This window comes from Rhopalosiphum maidis, chromosome 2 (assembly GCF_003676215.2).
Source record: "Rhopalosiphum maidis isolate BTI-1 chromosome 2, ASM367621v3, whole genome shotgun sequence".
In the NCBI taxonomy this organism is placed as follows: Eukaryota; Metazoa; Arthropoda; class Insecta; order Hemiptera; family Aphididae; genus Rhopalosiphum; species Rhopalosiphum maidis.
The window spans coordinates 44227075-44253475 of NC_040878.1; the positions used below are offsets into that span (position 1 = coordinate 44227075).

General features: G+C 30.0%; 1 protein-coding gene across 1 annotated transcript in view; it reads left to right on the plus strand.

Annotated features, from left to right (window-relative positions):
• LOC113551013 (homeotic protein labial-like) overlaps positions 1–26101 on the plus strand; it is a 41533-nt gene extending 15432 nt beyond the window's left edge. Inside the window, exon 3 of the mRNA XM_026953001.1 lies at positions 24243–26101. Coding sequence (XP_026808802.1) covers positions 24243–24835 — 593 coding nt within the window. The 3' untranslated portion in view covers positions 24836–26101. The remainder of the gene's footprint in view (positions 1–24242) is intronic.
• The last annotated feature ends 300 nt before the right edge of the window (positions 26102–26401 follow it).

A 26401-nucleotide genomic window follows, 5' to 3' on the forward strand; every position in this document is an offset into this window, starting at 1 on the left:
CATATATGATATAATTTATACTATATTATTATAGAGACGTCCGAACCACAGAATTCATCGCCACGGCATACAATAAAAAAAATATATATATATATATTTACCTTACCCTATCGTTGTTATAGAAATCTCACATAGTATTGTGTTACGCTCAAATGTATAATACAATATATCATATACATACATACCAACTTCGTACCAAAAGAAAGTGATCCGTCTTGTGTCAGAACTTCGCGTCGGATAAGGAACACGGACACAGGATCCTATAAATATATACATTCAGATGACATACAGCTGAACTAACGCGATCTTATATTATATTATACTATAGGTAATATCTTTACGAGCTGTTGTAGGTCATAAACGCACTGCGCACTGTGAAGTGATTTTGAATGGCGAATATTGGACAAATTTACGTTTAAATTGTATTTAACATTTTAAATAATATACAAAATCCTTGTGGCATACTTTGTATACACACTTATTATAATTTTATAAAATATACTTTCTTATTATTTATTACTATATGACAAACAATTTTATGAGTATATCGCCAAAAGGGTTATAAACCATAGTAACTTATTTTTATAAAGTATAAATAGCTAAATATGATATACCTATATATTAGCTAGTGGTATACCGGTATAATAATCATACATTTTTAAATTAAAAAAGAGCATAGTAAAAGTGATTTTAAATAATATAAAGCAGATAGATAGGTAGTTAGATTAAAGAATATACGTAAACGACTAAATAGTCCAAAAGTGAAAATCGTTAAGTATTAAAATTTAAAATACAATTAAAACTGTGTAAATTCATACGGTATATTAATTTATTAATGGATAAAAATTTTAAATAAGCTAAATAGTTTTTAAAAATTGGGAAACAACACAAATGAGAATAATAATTGTATTACCAATATATTTTAGTAGGTACATCTGAATATAGATATAAACGAAGCTCGTTTCATCGGGTTTACACTTTGTCGTAATTTCACCTATTATAGCTGAATGCTGATACCTAATTGAACTGTAATGCACAATTGCATTGTAAATATTATTAAAATTAAAAAGATTTTATAATATTTTTATCAATAACGGTGTTTTGTATGACGTGAAGTGTTTTATTTCAAAAGTTGTTTAAACCCGAAGTTAGGTGTTTATAGTATTATTACTTATTAGTCATCATTGGTAATTGCAGTTATACATCAGAGTTGTTGGCTAGTTACAATTTTAAGTTGTATGATAAAACATTGATTATCATCACAGTAAGTTTTATTATGTTTTCAAAAACATGTAAATACAATATGTCCTAAAAAACGCATCAGTGTTTTAAGAACAATTAAAACACAAACAGATTTACCCGAAACCTATACCTCTTGTATATAATTTAATTTATTTATGTATCTACAATTTTAAATTGTTGTGTTCAAATAATATACGTATTATATTTTATCAGAATTAATAAGATTTTTCGTTATTTTTATTTATTTTCTTCGTTCACCTTTTTCCTTATTCTACAAGAGTGGCGGACGCTCATGTTTATATTAAATTCATATACGTATATTATACATATTATATTAAAAGGGAATTCATGCATGTATATAAACAGGACGTTGCCCCTAAATCCTCACCACCCCGTTTGCCCTTAACGTTTCAACCGTCACATCGCACTGGAGGTATGGTGGAGGGAAACTCGAGTCGACAACCCGAAAACGAGACCCTCTGCACACCATCACCGGTTCTGACTTTTATCCTCCCTGGTATATCGCGCGCGTATACCATTAACCAAATTGACTGTGGACGGCCGCCACCTTACATATAACCCTCCATACTCCTTTTGCCGCCCCTTACCCAGCACTCGCCGAAGAGCATAAACAAGACGTAAGTCGTGCGAAAAACCTTCCCGAGAGGGATTGACTTACATGTATATATATATGTGTGTGTGTGTGTGCGTATATTTATAATATTATATGTATATAATAAGCGCTATTCGATAACCAACAGCGAAGTGCTTTTAGCGCCGAATAAACGCCGGTGAACTGGGAAACGTTATTATACATATAAACTATATAGGTGATTGTTTTAATGCTTTATTAGACGCGAATTTTCGTGATTTTACTCTTTTTTTTTATAGAAATTGGGAATATAATTTATATAATATAAACCTTAGGTATTTATATCTTTAATTTATGAACAAAATATTATATTAATTATCATAATTTATAATATATATATTTTGTTTTTTACATAAACAAAATCAATCTACCGTATTACTAATAGAAAAATATATCTTATATGGTAATATGCATAGATTATAAAAATCCTCAGAAATAGAGGCCGATATACGTCTCCTCTAAAAAACAAAGTGATTTAACAAATTCATTACAATGATCTACTCAATGACTAAGAACACTAAAAATCTACAATGTGCCATGCAGAGTGACATCACGGGTTTTAATTTTTGTATTATACTTTGATATTACTTTATTCTAAAGTACTCGTATGTTTTAACATTTTAAATATTAAGCGAAAATAATAAAATGCTTTTAAGTCGTACATTAGTGAAAGTGTGGAGAAGTTAGGGAGTTATGAAAAAAATATCTTGCGTATTTATATCATCAGTGCAGTATTGTATATGATTATCAGTAGAATAATACGGCGTGTGTAACACACGGTATTTTGCTATCAAATTAGGTTGTACATACCTATAATAGTAAAAACATATAACTAGTTATAACTTATAAGTAATAACCAAATTAAGATTGTGAAAAATATGATAAAGTAATAAACCAGAATCGTTAACAAGTTTTAATGTAATATAAGCTATTGGCAATTATATGATAGTATCATATTAATATCATTTAAAATCGCAGTACTCGTGAGGCATTAATCATTTGCGTTTTGATAATTATTTCGATTCACGAATACCAGACATGGCGGGTAGCCACGATTACATCACTATGTATCATTAATATTCTTGTACGTATCATTTGTAATTGTAATTTGCATCGCCATTAAAAATCGACAGCGAACCAGTTTGGCGACTAAACAGTACGGGTGTTTGTTTAGTATAAGACGACGTGCGAGGAAGGCCTGTGGCCTGGGGTTGTCGAGGAACTGAGACGATCAAAATATAATATTTTACACAGTATCGTGTCCTAAACACGTATTTGGTCCAGAAAAAACAAGTATCGCCGACTCGCCGTTGTATAATAATATTAATAATAGTAAAATATTAAAATAATAAAATATAGCGCGAAATTACGTTTTAAAGTGACGCTACAGTGATCACAGAAAAGTTTTGTATTCATATAATATGTGTGCACCTATATTAATTATATTAAGGTAATAGGTATTAATCAGTGGTGCGGACTTGATGCGATGGCCACTTTTTACATCTGCATATTTAATATAGATACACGCGTGAATGCATTACAATGTTAGAGAACTGTAGCTTTATTTTCTGTATCTTATATATATATATATATTTATATACATATACATTAGACATACATCAGTGGTCTATACTAACTATCTAGAAAAATATCTATCATTATTGATATGATTATTGTATAGTGTTTTCTTTCTTCTGAGAAAAATTATTATTATATTCATGTTTTTACAATATCATGTGTTTACTATGCGTTATTTTAGTTTGAAATACTTGGGAAAGAGCTCTAAAGTTGATGTTCTCACAAAATAGATTGGAAATTAATTACCGATTATTACTGTTTTATTATGAATGTTAATTAATTTGATAATAATAATAAAAAGAAATCCAATATTTATAGAAATATCCCCTATTTCATTTAATCCACAATGCTCACCAAAACTAAAAAAAATATAATATTATTTTAAAACAGTTATACAATTTTTAGAATTTAATACTCACACTACACGTGGATGACATATACTACAATATCTATAGCAGGGGTCGGCAACCTACGGATCTTAAGTTGCGGTTCTCTAGGTTTACACGCACAAATAATTATTTCATTATCAAAAAAAAAAATAAAATAAAATATTTCATCATATAAAAAAAAAATATATATATATATTATTTATTATTATACTTTTGTTGCATTTAAGAATATGAAATACCTGCACAGGTCATCGTAATCCACTAAAATTAAAAGTGTGTATAATACATACAGGAAACCCATATTTTTATATATTAATATAAACTACTAGCGATAAATGATTGATAATAATATTATTTGGCGTATAAATTTGTTTATTTTAAATCAAAAATCAATTATACATAAGCAAATATTAAAATATTGAGACGATCATTTTTAGTAACTCTTTAAAAATTGGGAAATTATGTAAATTGTAGCTTTTGGGTCTGCTGTCTCAAAAGGTTGTCTACCCCCTGACCTATAGTAACTGTAACCATAATGATTTCATATAAACACTCATCTAAATGTCAGTGTTTGCATTTCACCATTGATCTGCGTGGGGGAAGTAAGGGTGAATTTATGAATAGTGAATTAAATTACATCAAGAGATTTTATCGTTACAAACATTTCTTTTTCTTGAAAAAATCTTTTATCAAATACATTATTGTTTTATCGTTGGTAAACATTGTGCGTTTTATTTCATATTTCAGACAGTCTATTTTATTTTAAAAATACCTATCCAAAACAAAATGTCGCATACACGAGTTGCTGTATACTAATAAGTATAATACTCATAATAGTATACCATGTATAATATATCGGTATACACTACCTTCATATACTACTTACACGATAAACATTAAACCGCGACATTTCGGACGAGGATCGTGTGAACGTTAATAATAATAATAAAATAGAATTCTTTTAAAACAAAAAATTAACACGGCTGCGCGTCCCCCGGGTCGCGGATCGGACTGACAGACAATAAACAGTGTACTTATTTCGAGCATTAGCCCATACTCTAGCGTCGTGTGTAGCCGTCGTAGTGGAGTTTCGTTATCGGTCACCGACATCTGACAGGCAGTCGGCGCTGGTGGCCGGTCGGCCTGTCAAGTGCAGTACAAGTGCAGTCATGGTAGTATGTATATACACTATAGAGTACAGTACAGTATATTTCATGTATATTATTTTATTATTATTATTATTATTATTATAATATGTAGGTAGGTACACGCGTCGTATAATATTAAAATAGTAGCAAGTATATCCGCGTGAATATTATTTTGCCATCGCCGTACATACACACGCACATGTGTAGACCGTAGATATAGGGTAATGTTATTTTTATTATTTTCTTGACACGTTTCTTTCTTTATATATATCTATCTGACCAGAAACCACGATCATTGCGTTTTTATATAACTCGAAGGACTATTAATCAAAATTTATAGCTACATAAAAAGGACTACATTGATTTCCCGCTTTTTTTTTTTATTATTACAAGATTACTTATTTTTATTTAACTTACCAATGCAGAATGTTTGTCCATAAATTTAAATTTACGTAAACACCATATACCAGAATATTATTATACAACAATATTATAATATGTATATAAAGTATATCGTTTGCATGTAACTAACGTTTTGATAAAAGTTCTTGGTTATTATTAAAATTTCAAATACCTATATACTTATATTAATTAATTAAATAAAAACCAAGTGTTTCATGACAAAAATATTTTTATCATAATGAAACACTTGGTTTTTTTTAGTACATATATATATACTTAACCATATTTTTGATTGTCAAATAATAACTAAATTATATAATAGATACATTACCCTATGTGACATACCTTTCTAACTTTGCCTTATATATAATATATACTTGTATATTGTATAATTTAACATGGTCAGTTGGTTGCGGAGTACCACAGCGTTTGTCACGCGAACCGCTGAACCACAACCATTTTCGCACAAAATCGTTTTAAATGAAAAAGCACCAAATTAAAATAAATCAAAACAAATTAAAAATTCCAAAAAATATACTTCCCCGAGAAAAACAGTGATCGTAGATACCTATATACATACATTATGAATACAACTAATAGAGTTATTATTATATACTGTATGAATTATCTTAGTCGAAATTTAAAATAATGGATATTAATTATGCTTATTGTAATCACAATTCATAATTAACAGAAAACAATCGTATAAGTAAAAAAAAAAAATATAATGTCGTCACTGAGTGAACAATTCTATCATTTCGCAACAACCTCGTAAATAAAACAGTCTGGTCAGCTTCCTAATGGCCAGACAGTACTTTCCCATAGCATGCTAAATCTGTGGAACCAAGTTATTCGTCAAGCACATCATCTTAAACTGCCTAGATTACATATTTACAATATCGGTTGTAATACAGAATATCCCACAACCTCGACACCGCACAAACCACATCACGAACATAAACTAGACGGTTAGACCTATTCCATTTTCTCAAACAAACAAATATATGCAACTTAAATTTAAAAAAATAGCATCATGTCATCCAATTGTAAATTTTAACCTATTGTAAAACATCACATAACTAATGGCGTTTGTTGCTGATGTATATTTCGGATCAATAAAAAAAAAAGACAGTCTGTTCTTGGCAACTAAATTCTTACACGAAAGAGCTCGTCTTAGCCACTGTTCCAGACACACATTCAGTTGACTTTGGGTTCAGTACTTAGCTTTATTTTAAGTCATAAAAATATTTTAAAAACAGTCTTTTAGTCTTTTAATTCTTATAGCCAAAGGTAAGAAGCAATTCATTTATTTGTCATATTCTATTCTATACAATTCTCTAACCAACATTCAACTTATATTACTAAATTACTCATTGTACATTTTAATTATTAAATATAATATCCTATTGTGTACTTTTATAGCCGTTTAATATAGATATTAAAGTAGTATGCAATGCGTAAATTATAGTATATTTACATTATAGATATATTATATGCGCATCGTATCTCTGTGTGATAAAACTCAAAAAATGTAATAGAACTATGAAATTTGAAATTTATTCTTCGGAGTGTACAATTATTGCTACAGGTTAAGTTTTTTTAACAGTTAAGTATGTTTTCAATAAGATTTTTCGGCTTTAATAATTGTTTTAATGATTATTCTAGCAATGCCCCCTTCTTGAAACCAGCCTGTGTCGTCGATGGTAATTTTACAGATGTTACGTGTGCTTTTGAATTCAAGGCTTTTACCAAAATTAACTAGAATTCATAACATCAAAATCTATATAATCTAAATGTCTTTTTTGTTCAAATTGCAAATATTTATTTTTCGTGATAATAATTTTATGTGATATCTTTTTGTACCTATGTATGTTTGTTATTGTTTTAATTTTCTTGTTTTTAATTCTTTAGTAATAATAATATTATTAAACAGAATATGTTTTAACTTTTTAGAAAAATAACATTTCATGATTTAAACAACTATAATTTATGAAGTTATGTTATAAGTAGATAACAATCATATCATAGTAGTATTTTATGAAAATATGAAATGAAATAATATTTTTAGAATAATATCCTATAAATGAAATATACTCCTAACTTTTAAATTCAATTTTGGGGGGAGATAATGAATATTTTAATACCTGCACTGAACCAGAAATTTGAAAATTTGAATAAATAATTTGAGTAATAAACCTTGATTTTAATTCTATTTAATTATTAAATTTAAAAAAAATAAATATGCTCATAACATACGAAAATACAATATAATAAATCCATATACTAATACATAATTTATACATTATAATTTGTTATAATATAACGCTATATATATTATATATAGCGTAGATATCCTTCATTTGTCGCAGATAGATATTAAATATTGTATTTTTAATATGATTTATGTATCTAATGGACTTATTGAAGGTTGTTAATATTATTAAATACCAATAATTACAATAATAAAAATAATTTATATTACTAGTACGATAGACACATTTAACTCTTAACCATTCCATGCCCTACACTAAAAACAATATAATATTATTACATGAAGTATAATAACACTCAAAAAGACACACTGTGTTTATGTACACCACATAATTGCATAACATCTGCAGATACAAAAATATAAAACCAAACGAATTTTTAGTGCATTTATAGTTTAAATTTTTACGCTTTCTTTTAGGCGTTGTGGCACGTGATTGCCGTGAAGGCATACACAACAAGCTCACTCTTGCTGTACTTTGTCGTCGTCGGTAATAACCCGTACCCGACTAGGGAGAAAAATGGTATAAACGTTAAGTGGTACTCCGTGTAAATTAATCACGGTTCAAATGATCGCCGCACTCGCGTTTATCGTTTAACACGTAATTTTTTTCTTTTCCCTTGTATCTATACTCGCCACACAAACCAGTTTTGTACATAAAAAATATAAATAATAAAATTCAAACCTAAACCACACACACAACGATCAGCGGTAACCAAAATACCAGTTGCTCATATACTTAATGTTACGTACGACGGTAAGTGTGATATTATAAAAAGCACAGAGCTTACGCCTCTATTTATATATACAAAATGGTCTTTACCCGTTTATCATAAATAAATAAATAAATATAAACATATTTAATATTTATGAAATTACCTATGGTGTATAGTACGTTGATAATACATATATTGATAAATTGTACTAATTATTGTACTCGTGACCCGTGCAAATGTATAAAATAAAAATGCTCTAGCGGCGGCGAATCAATATCGACGAAATAGTCAACCCTATATCTGTACACGTATTACGTAGGTATATATATACAATTTGTAGTATGATTAATAAACAACCAAAACCTCAATGGTTATGAGCTCGATATTATCTATAGATAATGGGCACCTTTTCCATAATATATCTTCAAATCCGTGTAAGTTTATACGTACATTGCGGATAATATAATATACCGTTCTCCGCCTGCACCATCGCCACTGTCGTTGTACCGGTATAAGTGACGTGTAAGCGCGTCTTGTGTACATATATGTGTGTATGCATGGGCACCTAAATACTATGGTATATCATGCGTATATCTGATATTATAGTGGTCGTCATGTGCACTCCTCTATACGTATGTGATATTATATTATGTACAACTTCACTGCGATCCAAATACGATCGGACAAACTGGTTTCCGATACGAATGTTTGACGTGTGCATTATAATATTGTAATATACGTTTTAAACTCGTCTCAGACCGCGTGCGTAGTAGGTTGTTGGTATAAAGTATAGGTATATTATATATGTATTATATACGACATCGCGACCGTTCGGGAGAAATAATAATAATAATAAAAAAAAAAAAATGAAAAATATTATAAAACTCGACCGAGGTACAAGCCGCGCGGGCGTATATATTATAAAATATATAAGGCCTGGGAACATGCGCGTGCTTGTGTGTGTCATTCACGTTGTGCGGACCAGAAGACTTTGGACAGTTCAGATAAGGTTGAATGGGAGAGCTCTAGAAGCCATCGGTTCTTCGCTGCTGTGCGCGTACGTACATATTATATATATATATATTATGTATATTGAAACAGATACGAGAAAATATGTTATCCAAAAACGGACGTGGTGTAAAAAAAAAACGACGATGACGCCGAAGAGGAGATAAACATAGGTACGCTTGGCCGGTTTATTAATATTACCGTATAAATTATTATTTATTATACGTATATATGTAATAATATATTATAAACGTGGAATTATTGACGCCGCCGTCGTTGCTGCTGCGGTATTCTTTTTTTATTATATAAAACTCACTGTCAGCGTCGATTACAGGCGCCACGTTTCACCGCGCGCGCTAAGGACTATAATACACGTATTCGACTTTATATAGGTATTTTTATATATATATATATTATAATATGCGCCTATGGCTTACACACCAAACGATATTTCGAAACTATATATTTCACATATAATAAGCGTGTGTGCGTGTTTGTTTGTATAATATACGAAACCGATACGTCGATTCAAATATCGTTAAGTGATCGGACGGTGAATACCTCTTTAGAGCTTTAGCCAATACTCTCTGAGTAAAATAGGTGTGAAATAAGATTAAGTTTGACTCGCAAGTCACACCGATTTATTACATATACATATATTATGTATAATAATATAATATGCATATTATGTTTAAAAACAATTAGGTTTTTCCCATCGCAGGTATTTTCGTCGTGCAATTTTCCGTTCTCTTTTCGGTCAGAAGATGAGCCACCGTTAATGTGTGTGTGTGGTATGACTATATTCAACGATTTCGGTTTGAAAATAATAAAACATCTTACGGAATGATTGCACTAGTGATGCACTAGAAAAACGAGCGCTTGCTGGTATTAGAATGTTGAAATCACATATCATAACACAATAATTAAAAGCAAACGAGACCGAATAGGATGAAAAAAACAACTTAATCTGCTGTCAATCTGTTATTTTTTTTCTTCAGAAGGCTATTCAATACATTAAGATGAAATATGCGCGCACAAATATCAACTACAGCAGCCCACCTTCAGGCGCGTAATTCTTATATTTATATACTTATATAATATATTATCTATCTATATGTGTGTATGTGTGTGTGTGTGAGTGTTATATTATATAGATATGTGACTACTGTCTATATAACATAACACATTTATTAGACTAACCCGCTTATATATATATATATATATATTAATAACGTATAAACATAGCAGCTGGTCTATAATTCAAATTTTATACGGCGATAATATGGTTATGACTAGGGCAAAGAATTTGTAGCATTTGCATTTTTTCATAGTAGATAGTAGGAACTTCAAAACATAGTCCATCTAAAACGAAATTCATTTCATACATTATAAAGTTCAAGTATACAATATTTTTGTAGAATTTTTTTGTACTTTATTGTGATATTACATGAATAAATGTATTTTTGGTACTTTTGAGTCAGTTTTTTTAGATTTTAGATTTAGTTAAGCAAAGATAAACAACTATAGATGTAATTATATACAGCAATAATAAATATCTACACAAATAGGTGCTTTTAGTAATTATGTCATCATATTCAAATAATTTAGGTTATTTAAGAGTATCTATAAGTTAATAACATTTTTACTAAAACATTATTAACTCGAACATTTAATTAAATTTTATAATTATTTATTGGTTAACTGTTAATATATTTCATTGCTGATAAAGAACATGTATTTGATAAAATAATTTGAAATTAATATTTTCAATAATTTTAATAAAATATTTTTTGAAGATCAATATATATTTTGATTTATTTTTATTAAGTTGGGTTTTTTTTATGATGTAAATACGGTGCAATAACATAAAAGTACATAGAATATTTATATATTTACCTGCTAAAATTAGACGGTTTTTTTTTTACTCGAGTGATTAGAATATGCTGTAATTATTGATAGCTTTTGAGTAAAAAAAGATAACAATATACAAATTTAATATTTATGTGCATTTATATTAAAGTAAAAGTAAAAAAAAATCTTTGCCTTACAATAATATATTTAATTTTACTAGATTATAGTGAACAAGAATTATATTTTGTCGAGGCATCGGTAAAAATTGAATGACTGGTTAGAGGTCCTTCTGCTGTCATTGATGGAGAATGAATAAATATTGTAAATTTTATTATAACTGTTGAAAAAATTAATAGCTTTTGGTAAACAATATAGATCAGTCGATGTTGAAATTAGCCAATCAAACTCCGATATTATAATAAACAAGTAGATAAAAAATTTTGTTTGGCTACCTTTAAATAGCATCATTAAACATGCTTATCGCATTATAATTCAATATTGTAGATTATTTTAATTAATCATTCAAAACAAATTAGATAAAATAATTTAATCATAACACATTTTTTTAATTACATCTTAACACTCGGGCGATATTTCGTTATATTTTCTTATTTTTATTTTACCTAGGTAGACTCCAATCAAAACCAAGACCAAAATAATTTTTCATTGATAATATACTACCAAACTTTATTTATATACCAACTCATTTTATAGCTAGCAGAGCGAGATTTCACAATTTTTAAGTATACCTTTAAGTATTTCTAAGTTACCAATTTAATAAACAATTTCGATTTATTTTATTAATTGTACACATTTGTTATTATATTATTATACATGAATGCATTAAGAAATTATGGTTTTATGTAAATTTAACTATACCCTATGAAAACAAATACAAATATTATATAGTTACAGGATTTTGAATTTCACTCAAAATCGATAGAAATTTTTTAGATGTAATCTAATGATATTTTAAAACATTTATGATTTATTTACGTCAATGCGCATTTTTTTCGTACAGTAAAACAAATAAAATTCGCGTGAACTCGTCATTATGGCATTCCATCGTGCAGCACGATCATTAATTATATCTAATTATATTATCTATTCCACACTTAAATCTACTAAAAATCTCAGTTTAACTTACAGCCAGTTCATGATGTACCCTACAACCGTGAACACATAACATAATATTTACATAGGGTATGATATTTCCAAGCGGTTTTGTTCGTCCACCGAATGGAATTTTTGTCCGTCAGGGTTGCGCGCAAGGATCGTTCGCTCATATATATATATATATATATACGGCTATCTGCAGTTTTGAAAATTATACAATTAATTCCCTCGGGAGGAAGAGATTAAATTCTATGTATAATATTATTGTCTGAGAAAATGCGTCGTCCGTGACCTAAGTGTATATACACATTCATATATATATATATATATATATTACACATGAACACGGATAGTATCATATATAGGTATTGATATACACACGCGCGCGCACATATATATATATATATATATTATGCGTGACTACGGTATACAAAAATATCGCCTGTCAAAATATTACACGACGTTCATTAATAAAGGTCGCGTCACCTGTTGGGCCAGACGCTGCTTACACATACTGTGTACCGGGTGGTCGCGGTATTGTCGTCGTACAGTTTTTGGTGACTCGGCAGATATTTACACTTGCTGCAACAGGGAACTCTAATAGCACGCAACCGGTGGTGGTTTTTTTTAAACATAAATACCAAAACTCATGTATTGCGCACAATAAATATTATAATATAATAATAATGCTAAAAACTTGTTCAGGTCAAGTCTATCGGGTGTCTATATTTAATGCGTGTATACTATACTGTAACCTATATTGACTTGGTTTTTTTTTTCTTAATATTTGAGTTGGAAACATACACCCGACTCTATACAGAGTGTAGTATACGATTGTGTTTAATGGATATTAAACACAATCATCCCCATTCTATCCATTAATGCACTTAATCGAATTCTGTCGTCGTTGAAGAAATACAATTTTTTAGTAAAATTGTCGTGCTTATAATATTCTAATTTTATTGATCAGAGCAAACTGACTGTAATTTTTGTGGTTAGGTAAATGTGTAAAATGTTTTTGATACATGAGTATTAACGCGAAGGACGTTTAAGGAATTTTGATTCGATATTTCAGCCAGTTCAGGACAGTCAATTTGAGAATTGAGTAACTTGCATTATAGTTAGAGAACATTATTAAACTTTCTTTACTTTAAAGTGATTCGAGATTAAAATTAATTGTTAATTGTTCGAGAGTACACATATTATAATATATTTGTTATATTCCAGTAAATTTAAAAATCCCAGCCCGTATTTTTCTTTGTATAATATGAGTGCATAGAATTTTCATAAATAGGGCCAAGATAATCGATACATATTTGATCAGCACTTTTTAAATAGTTATATTTTAGCAACGTATGCTCGACAAGATCGATAATAGGTATTATGTATGTATAATGCAGTTTGTCTTTTGCAATTTAATATTCATTCACTATATTATGATATTAAGTACATAGTATTATGTTTTATGGTTAATTATTATTGTGTACAGACTAGTTTTATCGTCTAATCTGAAAGTAAATATGCGACCTTGAGCGTAGTTTACTAGTTTATAAAGTAGGACGATTAGCGAAATCCAGTCTTATAATATGTCAATTGAAAATAAAAATATGACGCGTCGTAAAAGAAACATCAAACACGGCTACATAATATTATAGTTTAGAAATATTGGATTACATAATAGATGAATAATGTACGTCATCGTGATGTACCATTAACATAAATATTTAAAGGCAGGTTTTAGTAATCCAGTTTCTGAAAATCTAAGTCGAAATTACAGCATAATATTCATAAAGATTAATTTTGATTGTATATAAAATTATGTTAAAAACATCATATATATCCGTAAAAGCTGTATACAGACGGCCGTGGTTAATATTTCATATTAAACACCGCTACATTACCGGTTCGCATCACATTATCATTATATTATACTCAAGTCACGTCGTTCCTATTACGAATGCACACTGACAACTAATTAGTTATTACCTTAATCAGAAGTCAGATGTGACGTAATTATACAACAATAATATTTAATAAACAACCCCGTGAATAATGTTTTAATAATAGAATATAATTATTATTATTTATTAATGGAATTAAATTTATATATTTTAATATTTCTTTACATGTTTATAAGTGTGTATTTATATGAGTGTACTCGGGGATGTATACATAAATGTATGATTACAATAATTACGACAAAATATATTCACTTACTCATATTACACATATGTATATATACATACATATTATTAGTGCAACGTAAATCGCAATACTCGTCATCTTCAATTCCGTTCAATAAACTTTAAACGCGTAGGCATACAAATATACAATGCCATATACATTTATAGAAGTACGTCCACTTCGAAATTGACAGTTTATATATTATATCTCTCAATCTGTTGAAGGTTTACAACATTGAATATTCGATATTGCATATATGCGTGAGTGTTTGTATCTTTTTAGATTTAAATCCACGTCATACTTGTATATACGTACAATATTAAATTTGCTTAACATTGATTTGGAACTGTGATAGGCGTTCAGCCCTATAACTCCTATATACCAAAAATAAGTAATTACGCGATTGAATGAATGAGGATCTCCATCAAACGGACAACAATTATTTCCTCCACGATGATTGTAATAGAAACGTTTGTTCTTATTGAGGTGAATTTGTGATGCGTTGTTTTCCAAAACATTTATTTGCCAAATTTAATATAATAAGTAATACGTTATTACTATAATCACGATAATAATAACTAATAACGATTTGTACATAGGTATGACCACGTGCATTGTGTAACCAATACTAGTTATCATGATTTTGTGATTTTTTATTTGTACCATCGGTACCAATGTACCTACGCCTATTAAAATTTAAAATACACATATAATACGACGCTATAAACCATATTTTGTATTGCGTATGCTGTTAGACCTGCATAAACAATATTTAATTTAATATAACATAATAATATGTGTAGTCGTACGGACTCCAAACGAAATGAATAAATCACGAATGAATGAATGAAGATCAAGTGGGCGTCGAGAAAAAGTGGTGTTTCCTAAGCGGTTGATTGTTTGACGGAAGCGTTCGTCGAGGGGTTGAGACGGCCCCAGCGCTCCAATGGTTATGAATAGCGTGTTGTTAGGGGGGAGGGTGGGAGGGTGGGAGGGGTGTTAGACAGCAGATGTCCTCCGTCCTGTCCGCGAAAGGGTTGTGATGTATCGTGTGTCAACTTAACTTTAATTCGACGCGTTATTAACGCTCGTGTTAATATTAGATATCTATGTACATAGGTGTAAATACACACAATCTATATACAATATAAACACACACACACACACACACACACACATATATATATATATATATATAATATATTACTATAGAAACGCAATGCGCACAGGACTCGGTTACATGCGTTTGTTTCGAAATTTGTTCAATTTTAACGACGGTCGTAACGGTTAATACAACATATTATTAAATGATTCGAACCGATGCTGAACCCACATAAAATATGTGAATATGTGAGTGATGTGTTTAAAGGAGCCACCTCCTTATAGCGTTTATTAATTGTTTAAAAACGACGTGGATACATAAGCACAGTTGTAGGTGGGGCTGACAAGAGAAGGGATGCACAGGACCTTTATATTTTATTCGATCCTCCTCAAAATAACATGATAAGTTATTTACTTAAACTAGGTATATTACACGAAATTTACGTAATGAATAAGAATTTGACGGACTTGATTTCTAAACGGAATATTGAAAAATATTTAAAATATCAACTAAAAACTCAATATGCTATTGAATAAAATTGCAAACAAAGACAGGAGAATTGATTTTATGTAGATATATAGATACTTACTATTAGTCATTCTTTTTTAGTTTATTTGAAATGGTTTTGTATTATTTTGGCTCACTCTAAATCGAAGAGCTAGTTGCGCCATGTGTAACAATAAATAATACACATAATACATGTGCGTGTCGGGCGTCGGCTGAATGTTCAGACATTTTTTTTTTGTCTTTCCACTGAATATTTTTCATATTATTAATAATCAGGACAAGAGTTAAATCACCACGGAACCACTTGCTACTGTCGGTAATACTTTACGTATACATATTATACCTACATAAAACGTGTTAAATTTATTGTTTTAAATAGTACATTAAATATTAAATATATAGTATAGGCAGTACATATATTACATATTTACGTCAGAAATCGTTTTCAACAGCTACATATTTATTATCTGTTACTCGTTTTCGCTTGATTTATTGTGATTAGTTGTCGCATTTGATTAGTTTCATATATTAGTCAGTATTATCAGTTATCACGGCTGTCCAAATACTACACAAAAAACCGCTTCGGAGTAAATGAAGTCACCGATTTTTAACATGAAAATTCATATCAATCGTACTTATTATAAGAATTTCACTGTGTGCCAATTATTTTTGTTGATGGGCTCTAGAACGCTGGATAATAATAATTATAATGAAATATACCTTTATTCATTTATTTGGGTCTTAAATTTTAAGCTAAAATTGAATTATGTACCATGATCCTAATACTTACCATACATATATATACGTCACTGTACAATATCTAATAGCAAAATAGAGTAATATCTATGTATTGTATCGATTGATATTTGATATCCTACTAAAATTGAACCTGAATATATCAATTTGAAACAAAATTTAAAATACAAAACAACTAGTAGTTCATTCGTTCTAGAATATTAAATACGTATAGTTTTTACGTCACATTTTCCATCATATTTTAAAACAATTGTCAAAATATAAAAAACACGTGTTATATTAAAAATATATATTTCAAATAAATTCAGTGATTTTCAGCACATGGATTTCGATGTTAATTTTTAAAAACTTAATTAATGATTTTTTTTTTTTAGTAATTATAAGGGTACAAAATATAATATGAAATACTATAAATTTAAAAATATTAGCACATGTCAACAAAAATAAATTAAATGTATTATATGATTATTGATGTTCATAGTCTTTATACAATTTACAATACTACTCGTATATTTCTGTTTACAGTATAACATATTTTTACGGGTTGAATATAAAGTTATTCACAGAACCATACGACTGTCCATCGCAATATTATAATAGTTAAATATACATGTGAATATGTGATAAAAACGACTAGCGGTGTTATTACTTATTATTCGTTAAAATATTTGACTTATTTCAACTCCTTTTATATAAAATCAAGTATTTGACACATTAAATATAAAAGATTGAGTTTACCGATTATAAAAATAAAGATTATAACATGATTGTTTTGTGATTACAACGTTCTATTTAGAGCAGTATAATTGAAGTCCAGGCAGTTTGTACTTTCTATGCATCCTTCATTTCGAATATTTAATTTAAATTTGTTTGTGATTCACTCCCTTTGAATTTACCCCAAAATATAACAGGGAGTGCAGGGTACACGCTGACACCCTCCAATCGTGGTTTTATGGAATCATACCGATGCCAAGCTTTGTACATTCAATAGTGGAAAAAAATGCTTGCTATTGCTCTTACTATAAAAAAAGTTATTCATATTTTACACATAAGGTATACAGCTGAGATATGCCAACACGTCATTATTCGTACTAAAAGTTTGAAACCAAAACTGTTAGTTTATATTGTTACTACTCGTTCGGTTAAAAAATGTTCGTTAATGCTCCACCCCTAAAAATGTTATTCATATTTCGTGCAGGGGTAGGCTGCCAAGGGATATGACAGTACCTCACTTCCATTTAAAATTTTTGGTTCAGACGACCCAGACATGTGCCATTCGTTTATGTCTGTAGTTCCGCCATTTTGGGTTCTATAGTAAGTTATCTTTTGAATTCTCCCCTAGTATTATCATTGGGGGATGTAGGGGACGTGACAGATCTTCTAGCCCTTATACATGTTTAGGCCCAGACCGATGACCGCTAATTCGATTTAGAACACTTACAAAAACAATTTTACCAACAGTTATTTTTGAGATACTTAAAGCATACTTTGGTTATTGATTTATAAAAAGTAATTACATTTTTAATAATAAAAATTAAAAACTCTATAAAATCGTAAAACATATATTTTCATAATTCCATATTAAACGAAAAATTGTAAACATATTTTTGAAAATTGTATTGTTTAAATAATAATATAATACACACTCATTAAAAATAAAAAAATATTTAGAAGTTCTTTTCTGAATTATATAAAATGATTAAATAACTAAAATCCATTTTTTAAATAAATTTTACTAGTTTTCTTCGTATTTTTTCTTTATACTTTATAAAGTAACCATTATTTACCGAAAATGGAGTTAAAAAAATGACATTTCTAAAACTATAAAATATATAATATATAGCAACATAAGCTATTAATACATATGTTGACAAAAATAAAATAATATAAAAACTAAAACATTTCATACGTTTTGCATCTTAAGAAATAGTATACCTCTGAGAATTGCTTCCGTTGATAACATCCCTATGGGTTCGCATTGGCGTTACGTTGCCGGTTTAAATATTGTGATATTTAAACAATTGTATAAATAATCCATTTGGTGTCGGGATAAAAATTTCAAATGACTGCGAAATGCGATTTTTTTTTACATTTTGTTATACTTACTGAAAATAGTCTGAGTTATACAATATAACACTCAGTAAATACATAAAGATCAATAATATAGGTATACACTATGCATCAATAATGTTCAATATAGTGTATTTTTTGTATCACATTGGACAATTGCATTTTACCCTGTTAATTAAATGTAAACACGCAATTAATTTGTTTAATAACTTGGAATAGTACGTTTACAATACGCGAGATCATACAGTTATGGACTTGTTATTTATTATTGTTATTATTATTACAGTACCACCAAATACTTGTATTTGAATGAAATTTCTTTAGTGATAAATGCACAACACTACACATAATACATAAATAATAGTCTAATATTTCAATTGATTAATGTCATACAATAATACAATATACAATTTCGTCGCGTAAAATATGCATTATACATATTTAAATATACAGCGGTCATTTCACGAAAGCATTTAACATGTTATAATCACACAATAAGAACCGTGATACATTTCGACGTCTTTCAAATTTCGTGTTTGCTCGTGGTGTCATAACGCCGTTGAGATTTATTTCGCTTGTAATCAGCTGAGAATACGACCAGAGATTCTCGCGTAACTGCATCTATATAATATACTTAATATATATAATAGGACATAGGTGGTACACCACTGCACACGCTCGCATTAGCCCCGAAGACATTTCGGTTTCTGTCCACCCAGTCATCAATCACAGACAAGGGATATTAAAGGAAAACAATCCCCCCAAGCAGCGAGTGTGAGCGTGTGCTTTGTGTGTGTGTGTGTGTGTGTGTGTGTGTGTGTGTGTTTAGTTCCCAGTTTCTTTTGACTTTTGTACGTATATACACGTCGTGCGTGATGCGTATTATATACCAGGGAAACCCGTGTATACGATTCCCAAGAGAGTTGCGGTGACACTTATGGTTATCGGTGTATACGCACGGTGTACACGAATATCGTATACGTGTATGTGGGGTACAGGCTACTCCGGTTCGGTTGATTCCAATACGTGAAAAATTGACATTTTCGTTTAGACCCTCGCGAAAGCGCGTCGCTATGTAATAATAAACACACAAACACACATACATACTAAGCGATACAATACAATATATATTTTACACGTATAATGTTATTTATTGGACTGCAGCGGTCAAAGTCGTGACTCAAAATAAATGGCGAGATATTACAATTTTGTGAATAATCTACACATAATAATAATAATAATAATACTTAATATATAATTGCGTAAAAGGACACATAGATATATAAAAAAAAATTTATTTATTTATATACGTAAATCCTCTTCAAATCCATTCTAACATATAGACTATAAGAGTATAGGTATTAGTTACAACACAAGTGTGTGTAAACTACATAACGTTTCTCATTGCTTCTCTGCAACATTACGTTGATCACACAGTATTACAAAAAGCACTTAGTATAAGTATTGGAAGTTTATTTCGACTTACCAAGTTGTTTTAAAATATATAAGTGTATGCCTAAACTATTGTTTTTATAAATATAAAACTTACATATACATATTACCATTGTACCTACCCAACCCTTCTAAAATATTAATACATAATAATAAATAAAAATATACCAATTAGATTATAGTGTTCTACACATATTTATATCATATATTTAATTTAATCTCTGACTAATTAATAGATAAATCATCATTGTAGCAGAATATATTTTGTCTTATATTCTCATTGTATATCCGGCGACGCGTGATTAATTTAACAACAACAGTAAAACTAAAAATATAATTATGCGTATAATACGCCTGTCAAAATGACTTATCAGTTCTTATAATGTTTAGTATAAAAACCGGTCCTATAGTAAATTTCTAGGGCTAAGGATTTTATTCGTTATAATAGTGATATCTCTTATTAAAAGCAATATTGTGTTTTACATTATTATTATTATATTATTTACATACACATATTATATAGGTATAGTTATTTATTTGATTGTATATTCAAAAAAATGTAATTGTTATTACTTATGTTACCAATTATATTTAGAAATTTTAATGTGTCCCGTAAAAATATGATATACTATACTGCGTTACTATGAGTAATAATGTACTATATATATTGGATATGATAAAATAAACTATATAAAAATATGGTTAAATGTGTAATAGCCAATTGGCAATAAGTATAGGCAGATGCTTCGAAATAGTTTATAACCCATTTTTGATTATTGGAAGCGTATCGTTCACTTCATCTGGTATTGATGAATAAGCGAATGAAAAAATGTCCAGAACCATATATATTATTATAATATAATATGATTTCAGACTTGCGTATACACAAACTAATTTTTCATCATAGCCACACATCACGAACTATATACGTTGGCTACTACATATTATGATGTATACGAACTACAGTGTCAATTTAATAATGTGAAAATCGTGTACGTGTACCTACACGCGCGTGCTGAATTTTGCGATGTACAACAGCAGGTTTCATCGTCTCTTACTCGTCACGCGGACACCGACGGGCCGTATAGTTTTCCCGTAATGTAATGTATAACCGCAGTTTTCTACAAACACGCATAATATACACACATAGAAAAACATAATTTATAATATATACGTACCTATGGGCTATGATACGAGTTTTTAATAATCCAACGTGTTATCGTCTCCCTTACACCGATGCTCTTAATATTTTGATTTATCAAACGTACCAAAACGTACGCTGCCAAGACCGTCTAAAAACTCTCAAAATCCAATATGATTATACTCTTTACGTTGACAATATAAATATTTAATTATAAATCATGCGATAAATGTTTGATAAAACGTGACCAATATGCGTTTATTATATTTATATATAATAATGATTTAACGCGCGTTATTGCGTCAACTACAGGTATACAATTTAATAATTTTTATCACTGACGGTGAAACAATATAGACAAAAACAAAACATATACTTATTTATTTATTTTTTTATTACAAACCGTTCATACAAAATCGTATATTGCATTATTATTATTCCGTCAACGTTGTTGCGGAAAATATATTTTGGCTAAGTACATAACAAATGTTTCGTTTGGTAGATTGTCGAATTGTATTTATTCCTGCAGCAACAATTTTATTGAAGTACTGACAAAATATTATATACACTATATTATATACCTATAGATTTTACTAGATTTATAGTTTTATAAAAAACTAAATATTATATAATATAAATTTAGGTATTACGTCGTATAATAAAGTAATATGCGTATATATTATAGACTGTTGGTATCTCGACAATATTTTATCATCTAAGTGGTGGAAACATATGAAATAAATAACAAAAACGGAAACAATATATTCTTGCGCAAGTTACATGTAGTAACGGTCGTCATTTTTACGAAATGGTCGAAAGACCATAATTTATCTACGTGGAGTTTTCTGGGTAAAAGCGAAATGATTAAACAGACGTGAAAGCTGTACGGGCATTTTCTCTCCCTATCCTATTTGGGAAGTATGTTTAGACGAATCAAAACAAATCCGTCTTTTTTAACTGGATGGAACGAATTAGTGTCTACGCCCCGAAACTAAGTGATTTATCAGAGTTTCACCATCGGTCATTTAGCTTAAGGGAAGAGCGCAGATATAAAGTTTAAACGAAAAAATGAATTCAGAGTTTTGGACAAAGTATATATACTATGTATATAGAAACGTACATTTGGCATTGCTTTTAAAACTTTCCCAAACGGTTTTCAACACTTTAGGCTGTTCTTACACTATACATATACCTGTTATGTGGTCTCTGCAAAAGTAAAACACATTGCTGATTTAATAATGTGCACATAATATGTCGTGGTGGACCTTATGGATCGCCCAAGGGATATGCTATTTTTTTCGAATCCCAACTATAGCAGCGGTCATTAAAAAGCAACCCTACGATTCTCGTATATTTGGCCCCTGTATACAAATCAAAAATATAATAATTGATGCGTTTATACATTTTTATCACTTTTAAAACAGCCCTTTCGTATAGTTATACAATCATCGCAAATCAAATACACCTACCTACTTAAATTCTGATAAATTACGTCAACCTGTTATAGTACAAAAGAAATATATAGATAGGTAGGTAGCTTTTAACCGCAGAATAGTGCGCTATACCTGCACCGCCCAACTCATTCGGTTTCCCACACAGTCCCGTAAATTAACCAACGATCTTAATTTTAGTTTTTTTGTTTTACAAATTATGATACAGTTATTACGTTTTGATTCATAGCCTAACTTTACTACGTTAAAGTCTCAATTATTATACGCATTAAATGGTGTATGATTCCGATTGAATAATTGTGTGTGCAAATAATTTCATTAAAATTATAATTTATAGTGTATATTATGTACTTAATAGCGAGAGATAAAAATAATTTTAGTATAAGCATTATATGATTTTTTTAAATTTAAATAAATGTCACACATTTTTTTAAATTTTTATTTGTTATAAATTATACACAATCTGTACCAGTAGGTACAATAAGATTATGAGCTATGTGAAAAAAAGAAAGAAAACATGAACAATTTGAATGGAGAAGCAACCCATTGATGACACTTCATGGGTTACATGTTTTAAAAAAAATTTAAAAATATGTTACTTTATGATTTAGGAATCTAATGAAAAAGAGCCAAATATTCCATTATAACGTTGTTTTTTATACGAGAATGAAAAGTAGGTTTAGATTAGCATTCAATAACATTATATTCATTACTTGAAAAATAATTGACAACTCGTTTTAAATATTTTTAAAAGAAATTTGATTTGACATTTTGTTGGTGCTACACCAACAACAGCTTCGTGAGTATCGGTTATAATGTATCAATGTAATGTTTTATTATAATCAGAGTGAGTTTTAAAACAACTTAGGTAGACATGGTAAAATTATATTTTTATTATGAAAAATGATAGTGATAATTCATCGCTGTAAATATTATTCTCAATTCATAATAATATAATATCATTAACGAGTTGTTGGCCATCGTTTGTCTTTATCAGTTATTTAGGTAATTTTATAATAGGTTCCATGACATAAATTTCGTGTTACCGCTATTGATTAGCATTATTAATTATTGTCGCTACCAAAATTCCACCCAAAAGTTCTAACGAAAAGTTTTGCATGAAAAAAAGTATTGTCATGTATTACAAGTTGTAATTTACCACCCTTAATCTATACTTATATAATTACGTGTTACCTGTACTGTTGCAGTGATGAAAACCGAATACCATCATCACCATCAGCACCAAATGCAGGCGGCCAACACGGCGGCGGTGGCGTTCGGCGGCACTCAGTCTATGATGTCGGCGGCCGGTCACCACCAAGGCCTGCAGATATCGGCTGCGGACGCGTCTCGCGTCGGCGGCGGCGGCGGTGGACAGCAACAACAGCAGCTGCAAAACATGTTGAACCAGTCACCGGTTTCCGTGACCCGTTCGCAGGCAATCGGCGGCGGCGGTGGCGGTTGCGGCGGCAGCAGCGCGGCCATGATGCTGATGAACAACACTGGCCGGACAAACTTCACCAACAAGCAGCTCACCGAGCTGGAGAAGGAGTTCCACTTCAACCGGTACCTCACGCGGGCCCGGCGGATCGAGATCGCGTCCGCGCTGCAGCTCAACGAGACTCAAGTGAAGATATGGTTCCAAAACCGGCGGATGAAACAGAAGAAACGGCAGCGGGAGGGCTTGCTGCCGGTGGCCCAGCAACAGCACCACCTACAGCAACAGCAACAGCAGGAGACCATGCACCTGAGCGGCGCGAGCAGCACCAGCAACTCGCCGACCGCGTCCTCGAACGTGTAATGTCCGGACCACTGAGCACAGGATCCAGTGGCCGCGAGTTATAAAATAATATGAAAGCGTGTGACCCAGCGGCACACATTACCTCATACCCGTGTACTAATCCTTTGACGACCGTTTTTAGAGGTTGTGCCGACGCGCGTTTCATCATAAAATTTGCTCATCAAAGGGTTATCATACGAGACGACGATAGATCAAATTGTGCGCGCTGTTGTGATCCGATTGTGAAACGTACACACGCGTATACATCTACGTAGACGTCCGCCGCCCGCGCGTCCCCGTCGTTGTAGATTCCGCGACACCGTAGCCTGTAATCGAATAATAACATACCGTCCGTTGGTACTATATCATAACGAATCTGATGTACACGCTTTTTTATCTATCCGATTTTCTATCTCATATTTTCTGGTAATCTGGCATATGTTGAATCTGATCGCCAAACTCTAATCTAACCCTCTATCATGTACCTCGAAATATATGCAATAGAAATATGGCATATTGTAATGTAATGGTACTATAAAACGTGTGGTTGTGTATAAAAATTATTGTTGTGTTTTGTGACTGGCGCCCGTTGAAGAATAATAAAACGATTTGAGTAATAGATCGAAAACCATGATGTGTTACACTACATTGTGAAAATAAAATATTATATTTAAAAATTATGCAATGTTAATGCATACAACAAAATTATACAACTATGTGATAAAAATTAAATTAAAACTAAAAACAAAATATCTTCAATTCCGACGTCTAATATACAGTGAGTGTATACTGATATCGATCAAGAGTATTTTTTTTTTCTAATATGCCAAACAGTCGCAAAATATCGAAAAACATAACTTATATATTAAAAGTAACATTTTGAGTTATATTTTTTTTATTGACTTACTATAATACATTTGTTATTTTATTTAGCTAGGCACATTAATTAAGTGTAATTGAAAGCATTTTATGAAAACACACGAAAGTGCTAGAAAATCGTTCATCGTATATCAATTATCAATTACGTATTTATACATAATTATATGGTATTTGTTAAATTTTATCAGTATGGAAAATAATAAATTCATATTATTCATTTATAAATCACAAAAACGAGTTTATCTGCTATTAATTGAAGAAATCATAAAAGTATAATTTTAATAATCACTATTATTGTATAGTATTATAGCATAAAAGTGATAAACAATGTATTACCACATTTCACAATCGGCGATCAAAACGCGCTTTTTAACAATTAATCTGTTATTGTATGATGGCGGTCGCGTTTTCTTTAGTTCCTATATAATATTTGTATTATTATTATTATTATTATTATTATTATATTTATATTACATAATTACATAGTTATAATATGACTTATTACGTGTTTAATTATGTAGTAATGCATATGTAAAGACTGTACAGTACCTATACATTATACAATTATGACTATGTCATTGCACGTACCTATCCAAACAATTTTAAATTTTAATGTTATACACAATATCCTCCAGTACAGTTTTTAATTTGTATGATAAATTATATCATAGTATAATCGTTAAATATCTAACATATTCGTATGAGAAA